This window comes from Aedes albopictus, chromosome 2 (assembly GCF_035046485.1).
Source record: "Aedes albopictus strain Foshan chromosome 2, AalbF5, whole genome shotgun sequence".
Lineage (NCBI taxonomy): Eukaryota > Metazoa > Arthropoda > Insecta > Diptera > Culicidae > Aedes > Aedes albopictus.
Genome location: NC_085137.1, coordinates 195,599,717 through 195,625,636, shown reverse-complemented (window position 1 = coordinate 195,625,636; position 25,920 = coordinate 195,599,717). Strand labels below are relative to the sequence as shown.

Sequence of the window (25,920 nt, the reverse complement as noted above, 5' to 3'; positions counted from 1 at the left end):
TTTTAATAGCTGTGGATTTCACCGGTTTCCGAACTATATCCTTTCGGCTGGACATACATACTTTACCGGTCAGACTAAGGCCTGAGTGACCTCTGCTGTACGTAGGAGTCGTCTCCATTCTACTCGGTCCATGGCTGTCTGTCTCCAGTTCCGCACTCTGAGAAGGGTTCGCTAATCGTCCTCCACTTGATCGACCTACCTAGCTCGCTGCGCTCCACGTCTTCTTGTACCGGTCGGATGACTCTCGAGAATTATTTTAGTCGGGTTGCTATCCGACATCCTGATGATGTGACCCGCCCACTGTAACCACCCGATTTTCGCGGTATGGACGATGGATGATTCTCTCAGCAGCTGATGCAGCTCGTGGTTCAAACGCCTTCTCTCTCCAAGTTCCGTCTTCCGTCTGCACTCCGCCGTAGATGGTACGCAACACCGTCCGTTTGAAAACTCCAAGGGCACGTTGGTCCTCTGCACGTAGGGTCCATGTTTCGTGCCAATAGTGAACTACCAGTCTAATCAGCGTTTTGTAGATAGTTAACTTCGTGTTACGGCGAACTTTATCAGATCGTAGAGTTCTGCGGAGTCCAAAGTAAGCACGATTTCCTGCCACAATGCGCCTCCGAATTTCTCTGCTGGTGTCGTCGGCGGTCACCAGTGAGCCCATGTATACGAATTCTTCAACCGGCCATGTACACGAATTTTATCACCGTCGATATAAATTCGGGGTGGTGGGCGCGGTGGTTCCTCCCTGGAGCCCTTTGCCATCATGTACTTTGTCTTCGACACAATAATGACTAATCCAATTCGCCTGACTTCACTCTTTGGTCGGATGTACGTTTCCGCCATCGTCTCAAATTTACGAGCTATAATATTAATATCATCAGAAACCAAGTAGCTGAACGGACTTCGTGAAAATCGTTCCACTCGTGTTTATCCCCGCTCTCCTAATTACACCCTCTAAAGCAATGCTGAACAGCAAGCACGAAAGACTATCACCTAGCTGTAACCCTCTGCGAGATTCGAAGGGACTCGAGAGTTCCCTGATACTCGAACTACGCACATCACTCGATCAATCGTATCAGTTTATCCGAGAATCCGTATTCGTGCATAATCTGCCATAGCTGTTCTCGATCGGCGTATGATACCGATTTGAAATCGATGAATAAGTGATGTGTGGGCACGTTGTAGTCGCGGCATTTCTGCAACACCTGGCGGATGGCGAACATCTGGTCCGTTGTAGAACTCTCGTGTGTCCCTAGCGCGGTACAGCTCTTAGACTGAGTTCTGCCTGTTCCGCCCATGCTGTATTCTTCTCGTTTTTCAACTGTTCACATTCGCCGTCGTACCAGTTGTTTCTGTGATTTGGAGTCGCGAAGCCTAGTGCTGCAGCCGAGGTACTACCTATGGCGGATCGGATGTCCCTCCAGCCATCTTCAAGTGTAGCTGCGCCAAGCTGCTCTTCCGTTGGTAGGGCCACTGCTAACTGCTGCGCGTAGTCTTGAGCCACTTCTACGTTACGCAGCTGCTCGATATTGAGCCACGGCGTTTGACTTCGACGCGTGGTGGTAACTGTCGAAAGTTTTGAGCGCATGCATACAGCGACTAAGTAGTGATCCGAATCTATATTCGCACTGTGGTATGTGCGGACATTGGTTATATCCAAGAAGAATTTACCGTCGATTAGAACGTGGTCGATTTGGTTTTCTGTTTGGTGGTCGGGTGATATTCAGATGGCTTTGTGGATATTTTTGCGGAAGAAGAAGGTGCTTCGGACTACCATACCACGGGAGGCTGCAAAGTTTACACATCGCTGGCCGTTATCATTCGATACGGCGTGCAGGCTGTTTCGCCCGATTACCGGTCTGTACATTTCCTCCCTTCCTACCTGCGCGTTCATGTCCCGACAACGATTTTCACGGCACGCGGCGAGCAACCATCGTATGTTTGCTCTAACTGCGCGTAGAACGCTTCTTTCTCGTCATCAGGTCTCCCTTCGTGTGGGCAGTGAACGTTAATGATGCTGTAGTTGAAGAAACGGCCCTTAACTCTCAACATGCACATCCTTGCGTTGATCGGCTGCCACCCGATCACACGTTGTCGCATCTTGCCCAACACTATAAATCCTGTTCCCGGTTCATTGGTGGTGCCACAGCTTTGGTAGAAGGTAGCCGCTCGATGACCACTTTTCCACACTTTCTGCCCAGTCCAACAAAGTTCCTGCAACGCCACGATGTCGTAGTTGCGGGGATGTAGTTCGTCGTAGATTATCCTGTCACATCCTGCGAAACCTAGCGACTTGCAATTTCATGTTCCAAGTTTTCAATCGTAGTCCTCATTTCGTCGCGTGGGTCTTTGCCGATTGTATCGAGTCGTATTTTCTCCTATGTTATTCGCAATGGGGATTTTAACGGGTGACTTATTGGGCCTACGCCAACACTCCTGTCTCGCCGGAGGGCCATCGTGTCAGTTCTGTTTAACGTCCCAACCAACACTGGGACGACCACGCTGATGGGGCTACCACCTTGGATATAGCTGGGCGTGGTGCAGCGTTTCTTACTAAGCCGCTGGATGCCAGAACAGACGCTGTTTGAGCCGCACCTCCTTGGTGAACAGACGCTCGGGTCGTGCTTCCTCAATCTAGCTGAAGTCAGAAGGACGCTCTCCTTATTGACTCACCATTTTGCAGCCCAATTCAATGCGCTGATTACAGACTTGCGCACTTGAGAAAGCATTTACCCGCAATCGAAACGGCGGCACGTTTAACTTCACTAACTGAACTCCGATCACATCTTTCCGCTGTGATGAAGAATCACGAAGCCAGTTCAGAATTGGAGATGTTGTAATGCAACATTTCTCCGTGAGAAAAAAAACGATGTAAGTCGCAGCATGAATAGAGTGTCCTTCCCGGGACATCCCGGGACAAGAATTCCCGGGATTTGAGTGATTTCGGGATTTCCCGAATCCCGGGATATCATTTCAGAAATCCCGACAATCCCGGGAATCCCGGGATGAAGACAATTTGTAGATAAAACTGCCAAATATCAAGGCAAAAACTTTATCTGGCCATTTTCACTTTCGAAATATGAGCGGTTTTCTCACACACCACCATCGGGCTTTGGACACTAGGTCATACTTGAAAAAAAAAAATCAATCATTAATGATAAACTTGATATCATGTTATGCATTTCATTCATCTTTTTCTATTTATTGGTTTATTCAGCTTGCAGAACAAACTGGACATAGCCCACATAGTAATATGGTATACATTGTATTTTGGAAATCTTTATTTTATTTTATTTTATTTTATTTTATTTTATTTTATTTTATTGATGAACAAGAGGGTCATGGGGCCAAGTCTCCAATGCAAGTCCAAGAACTCACATCGTCCATAATACACCGTGGAATTTGGGAGTAGGCATATTGCAACCTCTTTAGCCATGCGGCTTTTAAGTTATGCGTGGCCTTAAGGATGAGGAAAGGTGGGAGATTGATTTAGCATATTGAGCTGTGAAAGAATGTGCTGTTAATTAAATGGTCAACGTTATTTACCTTTGCGTATTTTCACACAAAATGAACAAGTTTGACGATATGGTGCTTGATTTTCAGTGAATTGTTTATGCTAGTTCTTCTTGTGATTCTTCTTCTTGTGTCTTCAATATTGGAAACTTGGTTAATAATAATTTCAAAAAAAAAAAAATGGAAGGAAAATGTTTGTATCAACTTCTTTCCTGCAAATAGAAATCAAATATATCAAAAACAACAAAACAGGACCGTGACGCTTCTTCGTTTGATCACGGAAAGTATCGGTTCTTGTTGGCACCACGAGTGTGCATCTTTCTCTGTAGAGTAAAGATACATTTAAGCCCCGAGACCTGACAGCAATCAAGCTGATCACAAGGTTGTGCCTTTGCCCAGGGTATTACATTGTAATTTTAGAAATCTGAGACCAAACTTTTACTATTTTTTTATGTAAATAATTTGAATTTTTCAGAAGAGAATTAATGAATCTCAATAACAAGTACAAAAGTTTTAAAATTATGGAAAACCGCAATTGCAAAAAGAGTCCAACCTTTTGTATTGAAATATTCGGAAACTAAGAGTTCAAAAGGTACTCTTAAGGTATATTGAAGTGCAATTTTTACGATACATAGGGTATCGGGATGCTTCGTTGGCATAGTCCCCTCGTTCGGCCTATCTCAACGTAAACCAAAAACTCAAACAAACACGCATAACTTGATATCGGAAAAGCTTTGCGCCAAACAACTGTAACATTTCGTTTCAATTTTAACACTTCGCAGCATTAAAATTGAATCAAAATATCACTTTGTTTAGCTTTTGTAGACTCCATGATTCTTCGGCTTAGTGGGTAGTCCAATACACATGATCATAAATCGCATGATTTTGGAATATTTCGGATTGGCTTTTTGATAACTGAACATTTTATGTGACGTTCAAGGAAGCTATTTTGAACTTGTATATTTGTTTTCAACGAAAAATAACTATTTTACAAATTGAATGTGGGCCAAATTTTGAGGACATTTTTTTCACTATGTACCCAAATCTTGGCCCTTAAGTAAAGTGACGTCAACAACACCGATTAAATGACGTCAAGAATATTGCTTACGTAAGAACCAGAAAGAACAAACTGGAAGAAAGATTTTTGTGCGGTGACTGTAAAAATATAACACAATAATAGGGTTGCGTTGTTTTCATAACCAAATTAAGAAAGAACTTTAGTTTAAGTGATTTATTTATAGTTTTCTAAAAATTTCGCTCCGAAAATGTACTTTGAAAGTAAGGTTGATGAACAAACAGAGATATACTTTAGCAGAAATATTGAAAAAAATAGATAATAGGTGGTTCTAGCAATAGGCCAACGTTGTATCCAATAATAGGCCAATTTTTGTACCATAGACCAACGTTGCATACCATCGTATCGAATCTTTTCAACTTAATTAAGTAAAATCTTGAAGACTTACGTTAGTTTACTTCCAGTTGGTGAAACATGCATTACCTAGAGTGTGTAATAGGGTCAACATATTATTTGTAGTGCTACAAATTCATGAGTTATGGTCAAAATTGTCAAAAAGGCTTGCAAATTAGGCCAAGGAATGGTACATATACCCTATCTACAATACAAACATCTTCCGTAGCGATATAATACAGATTATGATAATTATTTCTCTTAAACTATTAGATATCGGTGGAAAATTACTTGCAATAATTTAACTACTAAATAGTTGAAAACAGACTGTTCTTGGCGAACTTAACGTTGATACTTTTATATGTATTTCGTTATTGACATTTGTACATCAAGTAGTAGTGCAGTACATTGTATAGACATTTTATAATACAGAAATAACCATAACTTAAAAAATGAATATTTCAACTGCACAAAAGCTAAACAAATCAATTTTCTGGGTTTTGTTGAAATTTTAAAAAATCCCGGGATTTCCCGGGATTAGCTAAGTATTTTGTCCCGAATCCCGGGACACGAAAATTGGCCGGGAAATGGACACTCTAAGCATGAAGATAGGTTGAAGAATAGCTCGTTTGTTGTTGTACGGAGGACTATGACATACATACATTGTCAAGTAGAACGTGGATAAGTCAGTAATGCAAGAGGAACGGGTCTTGGTGAAGTACCTATTGATATTGTGATACTATAATTGCTTTAGGTTTTCCAAGCACCTGCTTGCATTTTATTTACCTACACACTCGTAGTCATCATTTTTTTGCCAGAGCATTGTTTTCTTTCCTTTGAAAAACAACCATCTTAGATAAAATATGTATTTGCTGATCGTCAAAAGTTCTAAAAGCTTACAGGCAAAGATATAATCATAGATAAGTAAGTAATTTTGATTACTTCTAGCAAAGGCACAGCTTAAAACTAACATCCGTAAAACGTTTTTGTATGGTACACGATAAAATGCTTCATTAACCTGTTTGCGTTGGAGGTTAAAACAACCGAATACGAAATGCCTACCGGTAATCGTCGTGATCGCGCTTTAGCTTCTGTTTAATACTCGATATTTATGCCCAGCACATGGTAAAATATTTACAATTGATTGATTAGTCAGTCAATATTGGACGTTTCGAAAAAAAATATGGTGGCCATGACTTACAGTTCTCTAACCCGTTATTGGGGTTCTCCGCGTTTCTCAATATCACAAATTCTTGTCAAGGCTAACTCTATTCGTCTGTTTTCCAAAGTCTTTTGCTATTGCATTTTGATTAGTTTCTCCTTCGATTTTTCCTTTTCATTATCGTACAATGGCACTCTTCAACGGAATCTCCGTTGTAAACTACACGAAAAGAGAAACCACCACGGGTTATAAGTACGTTGGTATTTTTTCAGTACTCATTGCTAAATAGATCAAAATAAGCTCACTTGCGTAGGGCGGACTGTTTGAAAGTTTTAAATTAACATATATTTAAAAAAATACTGATCCTGCCATCAACACTCGTGCGATAGAACAAAGCGAGAGAACAAAATCAAAGTTTCACTCCGTTTTTTTTTTCTTGATAAAGTACACATCTATTCAAATCAACGAATAAGCCATTTTTTTCCTCTGGGCTTCGAACGGGGATTAGATCGCACTGCAGTACGACGAAGGAACCTTAAACACAATTACGGCACCGGAATGCTCGAAGGCAGGCGTCTCGACACCGGCGACGGCTTCGACGCTCAGCGTGCGCATCTTGTTGCCCAGTCGGAGCTGGAACGTCGGCGACACGGTCACCGGTAGGTCCTGATTGCACAGTCTGGAATGGAAGGAAAAAGGATGATTAGGTTTCGTAGATTGTTAGGAAGTCAGGTATAAGTAAATTCTGTTCATGATTCTGTTGTTGAAAACCAAGCTATTGTATTGCTTCTTAAAACTAGGCTGCAAAGTAGCGAGTCTACAACCTGGATGGAGCGTCCAAAATAGTTCTGATGCTCACAAAATGCTAGCTCGTGCTTCAACAGTTCTGTCGATGACAAAGACCACCAGTTAACCTTCCAAATACAGCTCGTTGGGAACAGCTCGCTGACGTAGTGTACGGTTTGAGACGAAAATGACTCTAATACAAAAGGAGGGTTAAGTATTGTGTGGTTAACTGGAAGTTAAGCCTGGCTCCTTTCAGCTAGATTGAGCAGGTTTAGGTGGGAGCCTAGAATTATTGCCCAAGTGACCCATACCCACATACTAGTGTGGACCTACCGCCTTTGGTGTTTCCTCCGGGAAGTGATCCGATTCCTGTAGCGCAGGTAGTTCAAGAGGATAAGGCTTAGACGTGGCAGGGGTTCAGCAGTGCACCCTGATTAGGCAACTAACTGGGTGGAAGTAGATTTCGCTGAACACTCCAGATTAGCGCTAATCCGGCTCTAAGCTCAGTTCCCACAAGGCACTGTTCCAACTCTCTGGTGGCCTTCCTGCTTGCATAGATAACCACTAGAATTGTTCTCGACTACTTCATTGAAAGAAAGGGATAGCGGCTTCAAGAAGGTGCCAGCAGACATGAGTTTTTGTATAATCAAAACAAAAGAGAGCGTGAAATGCGATGTAGATGGAGCGACGCGACCATTAAACCGTTCGCCATAAGGGAACTGTCGTGATCTCCACCACGAAGGGTGAGGATGGGGCAGCAGGGACGATAGTCCTGGAGCCTGAAGCACCCCCCCCCCCCTCGCGTTCGAGTCAGCCGCGTAGTCGCCGGCTAAGAATATGGCTTCTAACCACTACTAACCCCAATGAATTAAATGCTTTGGCTGTTTTCCTACTCTCCGCATCGACCAATGTGGCGCCAGCTTCTATGCGCGAAAAATCGCTAAAAGTAAATCGCAAAAATATTGTATGGCGAATAGCATCTAAAGGCGTATTTCTCGAAGTGGAACACAATATTTGAAAAAATATTTGGTAGCGGTTGTGCACAATGATGACCGATTCGGTGCCTACCAAATATTTTTTTGGTAAAAGCTTTTGATTTCGAGAAATTCGAGTTTAGATGCTTTTCGCCATACAAAATAAAATTATTTTACTCCTGCTGATCAACATTGAACGCACTCTCTGCGGGTAATCCATTGACCAGTGCTGAGGAATGAGTGATCGAGGGGGTGAAAAAGATGCTCGATCTTTAACGGAGCCAGTGGGGTACCTGGGCATCCCCCACAATAAGCTGTCCCTTACCGCGTTAATGCAGGGCTCTGGCGTGGTGGACATTCTTTCCCGTGCGACTCGTGGGATGTAATCATGAATAAATCATATAAAAATCAAAACATAGGTGGAAGTAGTGGTGCGATCAACCCCTCGCAAGAAGCGGGTTTATGAGGTCTCCGACAAGGAGAAGCGTGGGAGCTCCAGTCTACTTCCCGGCAAGCCAGCCGGTGGAAGTTATGGACGGAGCGTGGTTGCTGAGGGCCGTCAACCAAGACGGTCCACAATAGAGGTGGCTGAGCAGCAGCTTGGCAAAATCATCGACTTGGCGTCCACTAAGTCGAATATAAGCAAGGACCTGAAAACGGCCTTACTTCGACGTAGGGTGTCGATCGACGAGGCCAAGCAGGAGCACGTGGTACTCGCATTGCTGACTGCTGCAGCAGCGGAGCCTGCAAAGGAGAAAGCGCCGAAGTTCACTCAAACGGAGGCCTTCTCCTTCGCAGGAAGTCCGAAACAGGTGGAAGCGACTGCTCGCGAAAAACGGGGCAAGCACACGCAGAAGCGGGCGAAGCAGCCGTCAGACGAGGAGCTGTCTGGCGGTGCCCGCAAAGCCAGGGTTCCCGGAAAGCTGGGAAGGGTGGGCCTGAAAAGGCTGGCCCATCCCGGAACTATGGGAACAAGGGTTTGCGACGGCTGGTGGGCCCTCAGCCCTCAGGACCCCCTTGGACGAAGGTAGAGCGGAAGAAGAAAAAGAGACGATTCCACAGGTAGTAGTGCAGGACGCCAAGCCAAGGCGTAGGAGGGCAGGTGCCAAGCGTGAGAAAGGCGACGCGATCGTCATCAAGACGGAACAGCCCAAGTACTCGGACGTCTTGAAGACGATGCGAAGCGACGCCAAGCTTGAGGGTCTTGGAGCCGACGTACGCAGTAGTAGTCGTTCTCGTACGGGCGAGGTGATCCTGGAGCTGAAGCGCCAGAAGGAACACAAGGGCGCCGTCTACAAGAGGCTGACAGAAGAGGTCCTTGGTGAGAGTGTGCAGGTGAGGGCTCTTACACATGAGGCGACTCTGAAGGTCAAGGACATTGATGAGATCACCGAAGTGGAAAAGCTCGTCACTGCACAGTGCGATGTGCAGGTGGCCGCCGCAGCCGTTAAGCTACGGAAAGGGCTAGCAGGGACACAGATAGCTTTGGTTCAGCTACCTGTGGTGACCGTCAAAAAGTCCGTTAAGATAGGTAACATAAAGGTGGGTAGGTGTGTATGTCACCTGACATTCCACGAGCCACCAGAGGTTTGCTTCAGGTGTCTGGAACCAGGACACAAGTCGTATGACTGCAAAGGCCCCGACAGGCGCAAACTGTGCAGGCGATGCGGCGCTGAAGGTCATAAGGCCCAAAGCTGCACGAGTCCACCCATCTGCATGATCTGTTCCTGGAAATCCTTGAACAACAGACATCCGATGGGTGGTCCAAGGTGCCCGGCCTTCAAGAAAGCCGCAGTGAACAACAAATCACAGTGCAGGTAACGCAGCTGAACATGAACCACTGTATGCTTGATTGACACGGCGGGGAAGGTACTCGAAAAGATCATCCTCAATAGAATGTTGAGGTTCACCGAGGGCGAAAATGGTCTTTCGAGCAACCAGTACGGCTTCTGGAAGGGGAGGTCCACCGTAGACGCTATCTTGTCGGGTGGACGAGGTGGACGCGTACGCCGAGGTAAAAGGAGAAAATGCACTGTCGTCGCTGAGTGTGGATGTGATAAGGATCCGGTGCACCAAGACGGAAGAGAAGGGGTAGTTGGAAAAAGAGCTCCTACAATGCATTAGCCCAAGAGGTCTTGGGTAAGAAGGTGCACTCTGATGGCAGAGGCGACTCTACAGTGTAAAAATCTGGACGAGATCGTCGACACTGAGGAGCTCGCAGCCACCCTTGAACAGCAGTGTGAACTAGATGCACCAAGTGCAGCAATTTGTCTGCAAAAAGACCCGACAGGCACTCTGATTGCTACGGTTGAGCTCCCAGTAGAGGATGTTAGCAAGTTGACTGCAGTCGGGAAGATCAGAGTTGACTGATCAGTATGCCCGATCAGCATCTATGAGCCGCCAGGGGCGTGCTTCGGGTTTAGGAGTAAGCTCTGCAGAAAATACAAAGAAAAATCCTCATCGCCAGGGAGTGCAACTCGATTCCAAAATGTCTGGCAGCCCGAATCTACGCCCAGGTTGAGCGTGGATGTCGCGAGGAAGGTCAATTTGACCTTTTGAAGCCTAAACCCTAACTCAGACTGAAGGGTCGACGATGGGTACTAACACAGTGTCCATCTGACAATTCGGTACAGGGCTGAATAAGGAGAAGACAGTGACATCCGAGGGCCGTCGATAGCCATACCGGATGACTGACAAGCCGACGTTTGTGGAGCGATTGCTCGTGGAGGCAAACAACGACGACCTGTCATGCAAAGCCGCAATGCCAAGACGATCCCTGTCCAAGAATGAGCGCTGACCAGTTTACTGGTGGTGATCAGGAATTACAGGACTCCACTCCGCGCATTTTGCCTAACAAGGATGCGAAAAGCTCACACCAATGAGGATAGAACGGAGCGAAGTGAGACCTACAAAGTGGCTAATCTGGCACTGAACAAGGAGATTAAGGACATATATGAGCGAATCCAAAGATGGCCGTAGTTTATGGACAGGCCCCATAGAACATCATGGAAACGTTGCTTTCGCGACACAATACACGACCATGGGCTTCCATTCCCAAATGACCAAACCGACCAAAGCCAGAATGCTCCAGTGACAAATGGGGAACTCATCGCACTAGCAAAGTGACTCAAGGGTTATAAAGCACCTGGACTAGAAGGAATTTTGAATAGTAGCTCTTCTTGATATCTTATTCTTCTACGTTCCCACTGGAACTAGTTACTGCCTTATCTTCAACTTAGTGAAGTCGAGAAAAGTTCCCGACCCGAACGGGATTCGAACCCGCCAAAGCCTTATCCACAAGGCTAACTGGAGACCCTCTTCTTAACAAGTTCAGAATGAATATGCAGATGCGCCAATAAAGTAAAATCAGGACAGTCTGGTAAAACCTTAGACTATAAAATGGAATCTGGACATGTAAACGAGAAAATGCATACGTCTACGATTGGTTGACTTACTCGAAATATCGTTTACACACATGCGCCACTATCTCTCCGATGCGGTCTTCCTTCAGCGGATGCTGTTCACCTTGCAGAGCTATCACCAGATCGTTGTTATGGTGTGAGTGGAATACTACCAGCTGATCCCTACCAGGACTCACACTGATGGACGTGATCTGCAATGAAAAGAAAACAATGGTGTTGTTCTAACTGCCATCCCCCAAAAATTTCATCCTAACCTCTTTGATAGCGACGGTTCGCTTCATGTTGCGGAACTTGTTCCGTGGCCCATCCAGCTTGTAGATGGCTCCGTCGGTCACAATAACCGCCCGATCAGCCGATTTGTTGCACTTGTTGAACTTTTTGACGAACGCCGAGAACAGCACCACCCGGAAGTTGTCCGTGTTCTTAATGTTATTAATACTGGCATTGTACGACGAGTAGTTGGAGTTTTCCGCCGTAATGGAGAGATAGTTGCCCAGCCAGCGTCGATCCTGGCCCCAGAACTTGCGCCGCTTGCGGAACGCACTGGCCGCAATGATCTGCAACCGAAGCTGGGGCCACTCTTCCCGTGGGTACTTCCGCAGAATCGTTGCCGCTCTCCAGCGGGAGAACAGCATCCGAAGCTGCTTTTCCGCTTCGCGACCCACCAGCGGAGGCTGTGGCCATTGGATGCCTTTGCCGTAGTCTCGCATCTGGCGAGCATTACGGAAGCGCATGGCCAACTCCTGGACGTAGCTCTTCAGCTTGTACTTGCGGTAGTGCCGCATAATTACGAGCGCGGCCTTCATCTTCTTGTACTGCTGTCGACAGATCCATCCACGGACCTGCTTCTGAAGCAGAGTTACGATGTGCGGGATCATATCGTTACGTTGTTTTTCCAGCGAGAACAGGGTTTGCGGAGAGCGCAGGAAGATCTTCGTTTTGCCGAACTCTACGTCATGGCTGAAGTTCTTCTCGGTGATCAGTACCTTCACGCCATCCCTGTCGGAACCTCCCCGGAAATTGGGCCACGTGTACTGCGATATCATCTTGTATCGCAGCAGGAATTTGTCGTATCGTTGCCGATGAACGAATCCAGCTCTACGGACCCTCACGTTTTCTAACAGCCCGAGGTAACGGACCTGATGTTCTACACGAACATCATCGAAAACGGAGGCACTTTTTATATCGTTGGGTTTAATACAGCGTACGTAGAAGGGTTCTTTCTTGAGCAACGTTGCGACCAATTCCGTCATCGACCGCTGGAACAGTGTTCCGGCTGTCAACGGTCGCTTCGTAGTCTTCGATATGTCCTGAGCGCCTTCCGGCCACATGGAACTGGTCAAGTTGTCCTTCGAGTGGTAAAGTAACCTCTTGAAGTCCTGGAACAGTGTGTCTCGATTCTTTTCGATGAACCCGTAAATGCAGTAGATGACATCGCCAGCGTAGTGCGTGATACGGAAGTCTTGACGATGCTTCAACTCCTTATCCATCGGCTTCAGCTGCCGGCTACTGTAGTGTGGGTGGTGCGACAGTTTCTTGTCCATGGCATCCAGTAGCATCTCGTCGGTAATTTTTCCTACATTCAAGCAAGCCTCGTCCATGATGGATATCACGCCTTTATGCGGCTGCTCGACTAGTTCGCAGATAATCTGGAAGAATGGGAAACAAATTAGTAAATTTTAGGAATCGCTATCAACCGAATCACACCTGGTTATTGAAGTAATCCACGTTGGTCCACTTAATACCTTCACGTCGGTATTCCTCCTGTTCCTGTTTTAGCACCAACTCGATGAACAACTGCTGCAACTTCTCGTTGCAGTAGTTGATGCAGAACTGCTCGAAGCTGTTCTGATCGAAGATTTCGAAACCGTAGATGTCCAGCACCCCGATCACGCGATTGTACCGTTTTTGGGTATTGCCCCCCGGTACCACTATGGCCTTGTTGATCCGTTGGATTATCCACGTGAACAGTCGATCGTACACGGCCTTGGCCAGGGCATCCCGTCCAAACTCGGCCTGTTCGATGTCGTGAGTTTTGGTCATGATCTCACCGCGAGCTGCGATCACTCGCTCCGTCAGGGAACGCTGCATTTCCTCTTCGGTGACGTGCAGAAGTTGCGCCGCCGTTGACAGGGTTTTACGGTTCGCAATCTGGATCTGGTCATCTTGAGCTGTGGGACGGAATTTTAAATTGTACGTTATTTTTTGTAAAATATTGAGTAAATCTAGCTATGACGGCAAGAACAAACTCTCCATTTTTTTTTTGGAAAGTCCAATTGGAAATCATTGGAGATATACCATGATTCCGTGCGGCTTCCAATATGGCATCGAAAGGCACGTTGTCAAAGGCACTCTCGATATCAAAAAACACCAAAAACAAGATTGCTTTTGAGTGAATGCTTTCTCAATATCGTAAACAACCATGTGTAAAAGAGTCACAGTGGAATTTCCAGATTGATGCTTGGTTCACATGAAGAGGCACGTTGGCCAGATGAACATCACGGATGTGATGATCGTCAATGCGTTCTAAGCAATTCAGAAGAAGAGAGGTCCAACTAATAAGTCTATAACTCTTTGCTTCTTCATACGACACTCGACCCACTTTCGGAATAAACTTTACAGTTTTATACCGCTAGGATTTGAGAATACACTATGTTCCATAATTACAGATCCATCCAACATTTATTTGATATTTATTCAAAGTGCAGCTGATTATTTCATGTCCTACACCACAATGATTACCCGTGCGCCTTACACTTACTGCCGTGAAATTTCATTCATGCACCTGATGTACACACAGAAAACTAAAATATTAAAACCCTCTTGTTTCATGACTATAGATCCAATACATGTGAATCAACCATTGTGCCTAATCCACGCTTAGTTTTTGGTTTAGTGCTCAGTTATCTTTCGGTAATTGACGTATTTTGACGAATAAGCTTTGATGTTTAATATGTAGCAAATATTTATCTTGAGTTGAAAAAGTAAAAAAAATAGAAAATAACGAGAGAATAATGTCCCGAGCAAAGTCCATTTACAAAATTACAGCAAATCGAAAACATGATTTGTATTCAGCAACAAATTGAAATCACATTTTGATATCATTTTATCTTTACTTAATTTGATTTCAAATTTTGCTTTCGGTTTGCTGTCATTTCAAATTAATGTAAATATTTAGTATAACAATAGTTTTTAAATCTTTTAATAAACTATTTAAAGTAATTCTTGGGATATATCATTAGTGCAATTGTATTATTACATTTAGGATTTGAAATCAACCAAAAAACACTACATTAAACGATTTTTCATTTTTTTTTGCGCTGATAACAAAAACAGTTATCAATTTGCTATCATCGATAGCAGGAATGGCTTTCAATTTGGAACATTTTTCTGCTCTCATTTTTGATGTTTTAACCGTTAAAACGACCAAAACAACAGCAACCTGAGTTATCAAAATTTGCAATATCACAACATTAAAATTAGTTTTCAATTTGCTATCAGACTTTGCTCGGGGTGTCTACTCTTCAAATTTCTCGTTATGCAATCAAATTTTAAAGCTCCAATACAATACAGCAGTAACAAAGCATGAGGACAGAGAAATTGCAGACCAATCGTACAGAATATACAATTGTTAGGAGAACAAGCATCTTGCTAAAAAGTCCGAACCAAATGAGGAGAGAAATTGTCACCAAACGTGTCGCGTTCGACAATTTATCTAATCCTGAAAATGTTTGTACACGTTACAAGGGAAAAATTGAAACAAGTTCCACGACCTTCTCGGCCCATATACTGCCGTATGCAGCATAGTTGTCCCATGTTCTACAGGAATCCCTATTAACATGGGACAACTATGCTGCACACGACAGTATAGCCGAGGCGGTAAACGCACGGGTATTCAGCATGACCATGCTGAGGGTGACGGGTTCGATTCCCGGTCGGTCCAGGATCTTTTCGTAAAGGAAATTTCCTTGACTTCCTTGGGCATAGAGTATCTTCGTGCCTGCCACACGATATACACATGCAAAATGGTCATTGGCAGAGGAAGCTCTCAGTTAATAACTGTGGAAGTGCTCATAGAACACTAAGCTGAGAAGCAGGCTTTGTCCCAGTGAGGACGTTACGCCAAGAAGAGGAGAGGAGGACCTTCGTGTCTTACTCGATATGATCTCGTCCGTTTTTTTGTTCTAAATTTGTTCTTTATATGTCGATATACCAATTTGTTATTAACGGGAAAAAGTCCATTTTCCGGATGATAATAAAATACGTCTTGTGCAGAGTACTGACTATAAGGTTCTACTTTATTTATCTCGATCCGATTGAGTATCGGAGTACCACCTATGATTTACAGTTCTCACAGTGAGACGAAAGCCTCACTTATTCGATGTGTGTATTCTGTTCCACCACTACAACTCCTCTACCCTTAAGTAGAAATATATAGTATTCGAAAAGTTTTGATTCTGATTGATTAACATAATCATTTTGATAATATAGTGCTTGGTATGCTATGAAACATACTTTTATAAACTTATGGTCATTCAATTATTTGCACGTTTTCATTGTGAAACACATAAACATTTTTTTTTCACAAAGTTGATAAACTACTTAAATTTCTAACAGGATCTCCTCCCCCAGAAACAAAAAAAATTGTCATATTTCAAAGCTAGAAAAAAAACTTATACACACTCAAAACAAAAATCTTTTGTCATTAATGACTGGTAAAAATAATGATCACACAAATTATTGCTACTTAAAAATAATACAAAAGTGTCAGGTGTCCGACTACACAAAAATAGTACGTGGAAAAAATGAACCGGGAACACAAAACGTATTTAAAAATTACCTTCACCGGCCACTAAAGATAAAAAAAATACATAATCTCTTGGCGGATCGACTGAGAAGTTTACTGTAGGAATTAAACGGCTACGCAGTCTTCAAAACGGAAAACGAAGTTTATTGTTTGCCCGACGTTTCGACACTGGGGTTTTGTGTCATCTTCAGGGGTACTAAAATTTAATACATGTACTAGTTCGACGAATGGATACAAAGTTTGGTCTGGATTACTTACACTAATTGTTCGTTTTTGGTCCAAAAACGAACAATTAGTGTAAGTAATCCAGACCAAACTTTGTATCCATTCGTCGAACTAGTACATGTATTAAATTTTAGTACCCCTGAAGATGACACAAAACCCCAGTGTCGAAACGTCGGGCAAACAATAAACTTCGTTTTCCGTTTTGAAGACTGCGTAGCCGTTTAATTCCTACAACAAAATACATAATGTTGCACAAACTACCGTCCGACGGAAACACACGTACAAAAAATAGCAAATTATGTTACATAAAACAACAAAATCTAAACAGGATACATCTATCACACTAAAAAAAACAGCATCTTTGTTTCCACAAACTCCATCAGTGTAGTAGCTATGGTTCGCACATGCTGAACAACAAACATCTGTGATACGATGGCATTGTTTCACTGTTCCGCTGAAGCTGACCGGCTTGTCTCTGGACATCTGATTGTGTTTAACACGTATTTGACTTCTGGTCCATGCTGATCATAACGTTCGTTGATAGGTGTTACTCATTCTCACTGTGGAGCCTCTCTGCCTCTGAGATTTTGTTGCTCATAAAACAGTACCACTCACTCTCGGGCTGCAAAGATACCATGGCGGTAATCCTCTTCCAGGGGCTCACTTAGAACAAAATGGAAAGGTAAAATGGTCCTCGAAACTGTCGTAGTGGTTGAAATAAAAGAATCTATAAGCCAGATTCAAAATGGTGCAACACTAAAATATGTTGTGATTTCTCTATGTCCGTCTCTATGCACAAAACATAAGTAACAAAATCTGTTGCAACAGGTAAAAACAATTTGTTATTGTGGAAAATGTCCTGTTCATCAACCGGACACATCGCGTAGGAAAATTATTGGACTATTGCACTGCACGTATAAACTTGCGGATACACGTAAAACCCGTTAATTAGGCCGATTGCACGCACTTGAAGCACTGACAAATTAACAAGCCACATTCATTAAAACAAACTATTGAAAAAAAACGTACTTCATCCTCGTACGCCACTGTTATAAACGGGAAAAAGTCCATTTTCCGGATGATAATAAAATACGTCTTGTGCAGAGTACTGACTATAAGGTTCTACTTTATTTATCTCGATCCGATTGAGTATCGGAGTACCACCTATGATTTACAGTTCTCACAGTGAGACGAAAGCCTCACTTATTCGATGTGTGTATTCTGTTCCACCACTACACAATTATCATAGATAGTCCTGGTTTCTTAGCAGCAAAATACTCTAGGAAGGTGAAGTCAGTACCAAATTTTGAAAACGACGTATAATCAATGGTGTAGCATTGATTATACGTCGTTTTCAAAATTTGTTACTGAAGTGTCATTTGTTTTTTATTTGTTTTTCCTAATTACGGAGGTTTTCAAATAAATTCATCATTTCGATCTGTCCCTATCTCGTTGGTTAAATATCCTGATGTAGATAGTCAACTGTAATTTGTTTGAAGATTCAATGGTTTTCTTATATGGATCTTATTTGGATATTTCTGACCGCTTGGATCGACGGGACTTTTTTTCGTACTGGAGAAATTGATTAGAAGAACCACGTTATTTCTCCTCAAGGGGGTGGCTTTATGGTACGGGCAACATTCTGTCAAGATATGTACATTACTGCCGTTGGTGTTTCCGTAAATTCGAATGGACAGACAGTCAGAAATACATCGAGCTTCTGAAGGGATATTGGCTGCCGTTTTTACATCATTATAGTTAAACTAATTAGACGTATTAGGAAGATAATGCACACCTGTTCACACGAGTTGAGGAACCATGGTTTGGTGTCGTGAAAATCATATTCAAGTTATGGGATGTCCAGCATGTTCGCCTTACCAGAACCCAATCGTGAATTATGTGGGAGCTAAATGTAAAAGCAGCGTGTGGAGATAACAAGCGAGTTTGAAGCATTTTAGAACTAAAACGTGCAGTTGTTTCAGCTTGAAATGAAATCCAAGCACCTGCCTATCAATATTAGATTTAAAGTATGCCAGTTAAGCTATCAATCTGATCAATCACCCATTAAATGCAACTACATTAGTGGACTAATAACACTGAGCGCGCTCGGCAAAGTTCCATCATGCCGCTCAAAGTGTTGCCACATATAATGCCCGTAACTCTTATATGACATGTGAGCTGTTTGGGATTCCACTACCCTCATTACATCACGAAGCTCAAGATATATACAGTGTATGTGTGAGATGTTCATCTAAATCGCATCCGAAGGAAAACGGAGCCATGAACCGCTATAGCGGAATCGAGTTCACGTGGATTTTCAATTTAAATTTCATCGAAACGCATTCGATAAATTGCATCGAACACGCATTTCTGTTGTGTAAGGTACACCAGGGCAAGTTGAAACGGGTGGGGCAAGATGAAACAGCAGGTTAACATGATGTTTTCTAATGATAATAAACAGTTAGATCACCATAATACATAGTTTTTGATTCAAACTATCTTTTAGTGAAGGATAGATTTCCAAATTGTATTGAAATCTATATCAAAACTTCGTGTTTCATCTTGCCCCACCCGTTTCAACTTGCCCCGGTGTACCTTACATGGATGCTAAAGCAGTTCAACATTTTGAAAATGATATGTCAGACTTGAAAGTACTTACTTTTGAAATTGATGTTCCCCAGATGCAGCACGGCGGCCACGATTCGCCACACCATCGACAGTTCGTCACCGTTGAAACCGAGTGCTTTGAGGCCGGCCGTCGTGACCCGATAGTCGGTTTTCTCCGACAGAACTTCCACGCTGCCCTGGTTGGTGTAGTGGAACTGGGCGGGATCCCGTGTCAGCTGGAACTGTCTTAGCTCTGCGTCCGATGCACCTCGAAGTAGCTGCAAGGACAGAAAATATTTTGATGACAATTTGAAGACCGTCAGAACTATCCAAGTACATCTGCGATATGTGCCTCCTACACTTATAAATCACTTTGTACCTATTAAGCTTGAACCACTTACAAAGCATATTGCTTTCAGCCGATTGCGATTCGTACATGTTTTTGAAGTCCAGCATCAGTTTCAGAGCAAACATTTGATTTAGGCGTGAATTACCAGTAACATTTTTTACTTCTTCTTCAGGACCCCAATTACTTGCTAATTCACACACGTTTTCATTTAGAGTAACATGTAGCAATTAACGAAATCTATTTTTGTTATAATTGCGCTAGTATTTTGAAAAACATATTTTTTGTTGGGAAAAATATTTTGCCTTTTTCAATTGGGTTGTTTAGTGAATAAAATATTGCTATTTTCTATCGTCTAATCGAAAGAGCTCTTTTTACTGAGTATAACGGGATTTTATTGGATTCCAGTACCTTTGTTTTGATGGTTAAATTAACAAAACAGTTTTTATTTTGTGGATAGAATGACAGTTCAATCGATAAAGTGACCAGTTCGCCCTGAACAATCTAAATGCATTTTAAATAATGGTTCCCGGGCACAAAGAATGATAAAATTTTGGATTTCGAATAATTTTTGGACGGAGATTCCGATTATGTAATAATCTGGATACCCCTAAAGAACCCAATTGTTGGTCCTGAAACGATTATTTGTTTACCAACTTTAAGCTGTCAGTGGGGTTCCAGGATATTGGTTCACTTTTCTACTGTGGGGTGGTATTCAGGTGGTAACCGCTTGATTGCTTTCCATGAAAAGTACGAAGGGTGTTGCTTATGATCAAAATTGACGGTCCTATCCAATATTGATATTAACTTATATCTGATGGATCATCATATAATCAGATAGCTTAGCAATTAAATAGTATGTATGGCATCTGTTCATATTTGAATGCTGCAATTACATGCTTTACGACATCAGTGAGGGGGAATCATACTAAAATTAATTGACATTGGCGGCTTGTATCAATAGCACTTTAAAGCAATTTACGCTCTGATTCAGAAATCATAGCCAGATTGAAATAGGCATGGGATTGATAAAAAAGCAATGAAAAGCAATCATCGAATTTGTAGAGCAATATGTGTAAAGAATGCAAAGTTTGATTCTACTCATTTTTTTTAGTTTTCCATTCGTGGATTAAAACATTTTTTCAATAACCGGCACACCAGAGAATGCATAAAACAACAGCGAAACATTTTTCCGCAATCCTACAGCGAGGATTAGATTTTTATTCCTCCTCCCATACATACCCGAAAATAGGCACACACCCACCTGATAAAAGCAGTGAAAATTCCGTTCGCCCGGATGCTGCTGTATGACGCGTGATTTTTCCAGCAGATAGTTGGTGATGATACCACCCATCGGATCACCCTTGTAGTCGAACTCGATGTCCATGTACTTGCCGAAGCGACTGCTGTTGTCGTTGCGGTTGGTTTTGGCGTTGCCGAAGCACTCCAGGATGGCGTTGCTCTGGATGAGGACGTTTTTTACCCTGCAAGACGCAAAAAAGTGGGAAATGTTACAGTTTATTGACACAGTTAATGAACATTTTTACATTGGCTAATACGATTTTCAACTGTGTTCGCGAAGGATTTTTAGAAGGATGATTTTTCGACTTTTTGTGCTTTCGCCGATGTGTCCTTCCACACTGCAAAATATTTTTGCTGGTAATCAGCAAACTTTGCTGATTTTTGGCGTGCTGATTGCATTCAGCAATACAAATTACTGAGTATCAGCAATTATTTTTCAACTTGCTGAACCATCCAGCAATTTTGACAGTTGATCAGCAAAGTTGTGCTGAAATTCAGCAAAAATGTTGCTGAAATTCAGCAATTTCTTTTGCTGATTTTTGGCGTGCTGAAAGCATTTCAAAAATTTTGGTGTGCATATCTTATTTCTAAGCACTCCTGGTGGCCCATCACATATAACATGTCCCGACTGCTCAACATTCAAGTAAGTGAGACGTACCTAAAGTGCTTAATTGTCAGATTACACGATATTACTCTCTCTAAAATTTGCTAGTTGTAGATTTGTATTTTTTTTATCACCAAGCTCACTAGTTGACCAATTGACTAGTTCAAAACCTGGTGACTCGAACAGTAATGCTCTCACGGTGTGCCAAAAACCGTTATTAACAAATAAAAATGTCCACCCAAGTGGCACCCGGCATTCGAAAGATATACTATTCTAGTATCTCCTCTGAAAATTTGAAAATCTTTCATCGAGGGAAACTAAAGTTTTTGTGATCTGAAGATTTTGAGCCATTTGTATAGAATTTTCTTAAATGAGTAAATATGCACGCACGGTGTGCCTCATACCACTATTAACAAACAAAAATGTACTCAAAACTCACACCCGGCGTTTGAAAGATATACTATTCTAGTATCTCCTCCGAAAATTTGAAAATGTTTTATCGAGGGAAACCAAAGTTTTTACTGTTGGTAGAATTCTCTATATTTTCATAGAATTAGCTCATATATGGGAATATGCGGTGTTCTTCATATCTTAAACAAATTATAACACTGCTAAACAAAATTAAAAAAAAAAATCGTATTATGAGATAAGAAAAAAAGAACAGGGTTTTGGAACCCTAGAAGTGTCATAGTGAAAGAATTTTCGAAAAAATATTGGATTTCACAGTTAATGACCGAAGTTTGAATTGAGAACTTGGGGTGTTCAACTGATATATGCATTAGAGTTTCTAGGGTCCCAAACCCCTATTATTTTTTTTCTCATCCCATGACGCGAACTAGTGTTGAACGGCGTCATGAGTTTCACAAATTCCAAAAGTACAATAAATATTCAAGCAACTTCTCTGAAAATTTGGCAACATTTTGTTTTATCTGTATTAACGAGATTTCTAGCCCTAGGCTAGTATCTCGGGACCCACGATTTACTTCCCTTCCGAAGAAAGAACTCAAATTTTGTGAGTTTGTCGGGAGTGGGATTCGATCCCAGGTCTTCGGCGTGATAGTCAAGTGTTCTAACTATCACACCAGGTCCGCTCCACATTTGGCAACATTTCATTGAGAGGAATGTCAATTACCGTAGTTTAATATTTCATAGTTCTACCTGCTACTTGAATACAAATAAAAATGTGGCACGCCGTGGGCGTTGATTACATAAACTTTCTAAGTGTTTGGCACCGGTTTTTTTTTTGTTTTTAAGCACGTTATAAATATATTGGTATCTTGTCGGTGAATTTGATAACGTTTCATGGTGAAACGAGAGATAAACTGAATTAACAGCCCAATGTTTTGGTATTCCTAGGAAGCTTCGTCAATCGTTGGTATAATGTTTAAGATATTGAAGCTTTTAAAGTAAACCTAAATGCTAATCGTTTTACTACCCAGCTTTTATTCGTCATGTTACTAACGTGTCTTCCGTGAATTTAGAAATTTTACATTTGAACGATTATCAGTAACAACAATATTAAGCTTTCAATTTCAATTTCATTGGAGATATGCATACTACCGCTTTACCTATAAACACTTTAAAAACACTTACTGAGTTTTTTGTAATAGTATCGCAAAATATGTGATATATAATCAAAGTTTTAGATGAGTTACAAAATATATATACATTGCGAGGAAAGATTAACATGAGAAATTGCAATAATATTCTATGAAGTTACTACATTTTCATTACACTTTATCAAGATACGATATAATATTTTCAAACCACTGTAATTTGCGAGCGTTTCAATGAAATGTTGTCAAATTTTCAGAGAAGTTGTTTGAATGTTGTATCTTTGAAATGGTGTTTGTGAAACTTATTAATATGTATTTGTTTATGATTTGAAGAGCCAATGAAACATCCTATGACAATATTACCATATATGAGCTTATTCTATGAAAATAGAGGAAAATCTTCAAACAGTAAAAACTTTGGTTTCCCTCGATAAAACATTTTCAAATTTTCGGAGGAGATACTAGAATAGTATATCTTCCGAACGCCGGGTGTGAGTTTGGAGTACAATTTTTTTGGGTCATAGTGGTATTAGGCACACCGTGCGTGCATATTTACTCATATAAGGAAACCCTAGAGAAATGGCTCAAAATCTTCAAATCACAAAAACTTTAGTTTCCCTCGATGAAAGATTTTCAAATTTTCAGAGGAGATACTAGAATAGTATATCTTTCGAATGCCGGGTGCCACTTGGGTGGACATTTTTATTTGTTAATAACGGTTTTTGGCACACCGTGGCTCTACGATGAAGACACAATCTTTAATAGAAATCGAAATGCTGTAATGGGTGGGACATATTGCGAGAATGCCGGACAACAAACTTGCGATGTTGTTTGTACAAAAATCGTAAAGCAAATAATTTTAAAAATTTATTGGGGATATCATGTTTCTGTTGTTTTTTTTGACCGATTTTAAAAATGTTCGTACCAAAATAATCGATAATGTTTTTTTTATGTTAGGTTCTGTTATTGACCGCACGGTTCCGTAATTATTCCGGGACATCGTGGGTTAGTTTTTTTCGGGTCATGGTACGCATGCCTAATGGTGCCTTGGATTCCTCCATGAGATCCTTCCAAGAGATTTTAGCATTGGCGTATCTAGGATTTTTTCCTAGGGGGTGCCTAGAGGGTGCCAGTTTCAGTGGCTTCTAGGTTATTTTGCTATTTTGCAATTTTTATAAAAAGAAATACCGATCCACCCTCAATTTCTTATAATGATATACTGCGTCGCGGAAAATAATAAAACGGAAAATTAAACGCGCTATATTTTAAAGAACAGCTTTTTTTTGGAAAATACAAACCGATGTACTGATGTGAGGTTTGGGAACTTGATAACTTGATTGCGTATAATACATGGAAAATGTTTTGCAATTTATTTCAATTAAGACTTCTTTTGCAAATCTCTCAGAATTTCCTTTAGATTTGGCAAATTTCTTCGGTGATATCTTTGGATCCCCTTCGGTAATTTCTTTAAGAATTTATTTGGTAATTTGTTTAGAAATTGATACTAAACACCTTTCACGCAACTTTTGAAAATTTTATCGGCAATAACTTTGAAAATATCTTCGTCAGTTCCATTACGAGTTTATTTAGCTTAAATTTCTTTGCAAATTTTTTAATAGTCTTTCAAGCATTGTTTTGTTAATGTCAGCAATTCTATTGATATTTTCTTTCTAAAATTCTTTTAGTAAAACCTTTGGCTATTCATTCGACAATCACTCTGGGAACTTCCTCATAATTTATTTTTTGGAAATGCCATCGGCAGATCATTCTTTTTTTTGGTCGAATTTTTGGACTTTCATTATCTATGCTATACGGTATTCCTTTGCCAATTCCTCCGAAAACTTCTTCGGAAATTCCTTTATAAATCGCTTCCATAATTTTAATAAAAATTCTTTAGAATTTTTTTTCTAGATTTCTTCAGTAATTAATTGAGGAATTCCTGCAGCAGAAAGTTTTGGAATACCTTCGGCAATTCCGATATTACTTGCATTGAAAATTTATTTGGGGATTTTATCAGCAATTTCCTTGTAAATTTAGGAAACTTCGTTTATTACTTTGGAAACTTCTTCAGTAATTCCTTTAGAAATTGATTCGGCAAATTTCTTGAAGATTTCCTTCGAGAATTCATTTGAAAAAAATCTTTGGTGTTTCTTTAAAAAGTCTGTCACGGTGATACTACGACAATTACTTTTAGAATTATTTCAAAATTTTATTCAGCAATTCTCGGCAATTTATTTTGACATTAGATTTAGCCATTTAAAAAAAAAAGCCCTCATATTTTCAGGAATTCCACTGGTAATTTTTATATGAATTCCTTTACAACTACTTTGAAAGTTCTGAGGTAATTTTGATGGAAATTTTTCCAGTAATTTCTTTGGGAATTTGTCGGGAAGTTTTCCGTGAGTTTCATAGGATTTTCTTCAAGCAAGCCCAGTTTAGAATTTCTTAATTTTCGGAAGCAATAGATATAAATAGAATTAAATCATGAGGAATTGCAAAAATAATCATGATGAAAATGCCTGAGAAATTAAAAAAAAAAACTGAAAGAAATGCTAAAATAATTTTAGAAGAATAGCCATTGAAATTATAAAAAAAAATCCAAAGAAATTAAATAAATTAAATTCCAATCAAACTACCGCAGAAATTAAAAAAAAAACATGCTGAAGGAACTCGCAAAGAAATGGCCGTAGTCGAGCGAACACGGAGTCGTGGGTTCGAATCCCACCCATCTCTCAATTTGTCAATTAGCAATATTCTGTGCCTTCTAATTAACCTTCCAGGACGCGCGCCATCAAGCAACAGAAACTGCACCGCGCTCGCGCCGTATACGAAAAGCGAGGTTTTTTGGTAGTGTTGTACTTTTTACAACAGCGCGCGCGCTGAAGGGTTAAGTACATTAATTAATCACTAGAGATTTTTCTAGCATTACCTCCTACGATTTCTCTGGAAATTCCAACTATTCCCGAAAGTAATTCGTTTGAGGGTTCCTCTAGAGATTTATATTGGAATTTCTTCAGCTGGAATTTCTTGAAGAATGCCAAGGGGAGTTCCAGGAGTAATATCATGATACATTTCTGGAGTAATCCATGAATAAAAATTCTAGAGGATCTCCTGGATGAGTCTTAAGAAAAATCCCTGGAAGAATCAAAGGCATTTCTGAAAGTATCTAAGGAAAATTGCCTAGAAGGATCCTAGCAATAATGCC

The 25,920-nt window shown here is 41.2% G+C and overlaps 1 protein-coding gene across 9 annotated transcripts in view; it reads right to left on the bottom strand.

The window, feature by feature from the left end:
* Window positions 1-5,776: 5,776 nt before the first annotated feature.
* The window catches only part of LOC109425117 (unconventional myosin ID-like), a 70,976-nt gene continuing 50,832 nt past the window's right edge, over window positions 5,777-25,920 (bottom strand). For all 9 annotated transcript variants that reach the window (XM_062850912.1, XM_062850913.1, XM_062850914.1 and 6 more), the window contains exons 4-9: window positions 20,518-20,737; window positions 18,960-19,185; window positions 12,976-13,439; window positions 11,523-12,917; window positions 11,302-11,459; window positions 5,777-6,765 (exon numbers count right to left, since the gene is read on the bottom strand). In XM_062850912.1, the coding sequence (XP_062706896.1) occupies window positions 6,591-6,765; window positions 11,302-11,459; window positions 11,523-12,917; window positions 12,976-13,439; window positions 18,960-19,185; window positions 20,518-20,737 (2,638 nt within the window). In that variant the 3' untranslated portion in view covers window positions 5,777-6,590. The remainder of the gene's footprint in view (window positions 6,766-11,301; window positions 11,460-11,522; window positions 12,918-12,975; window positions 13,440-18,959; window positions 19,186-20,517; window positions 20,738-25,920) is intronic.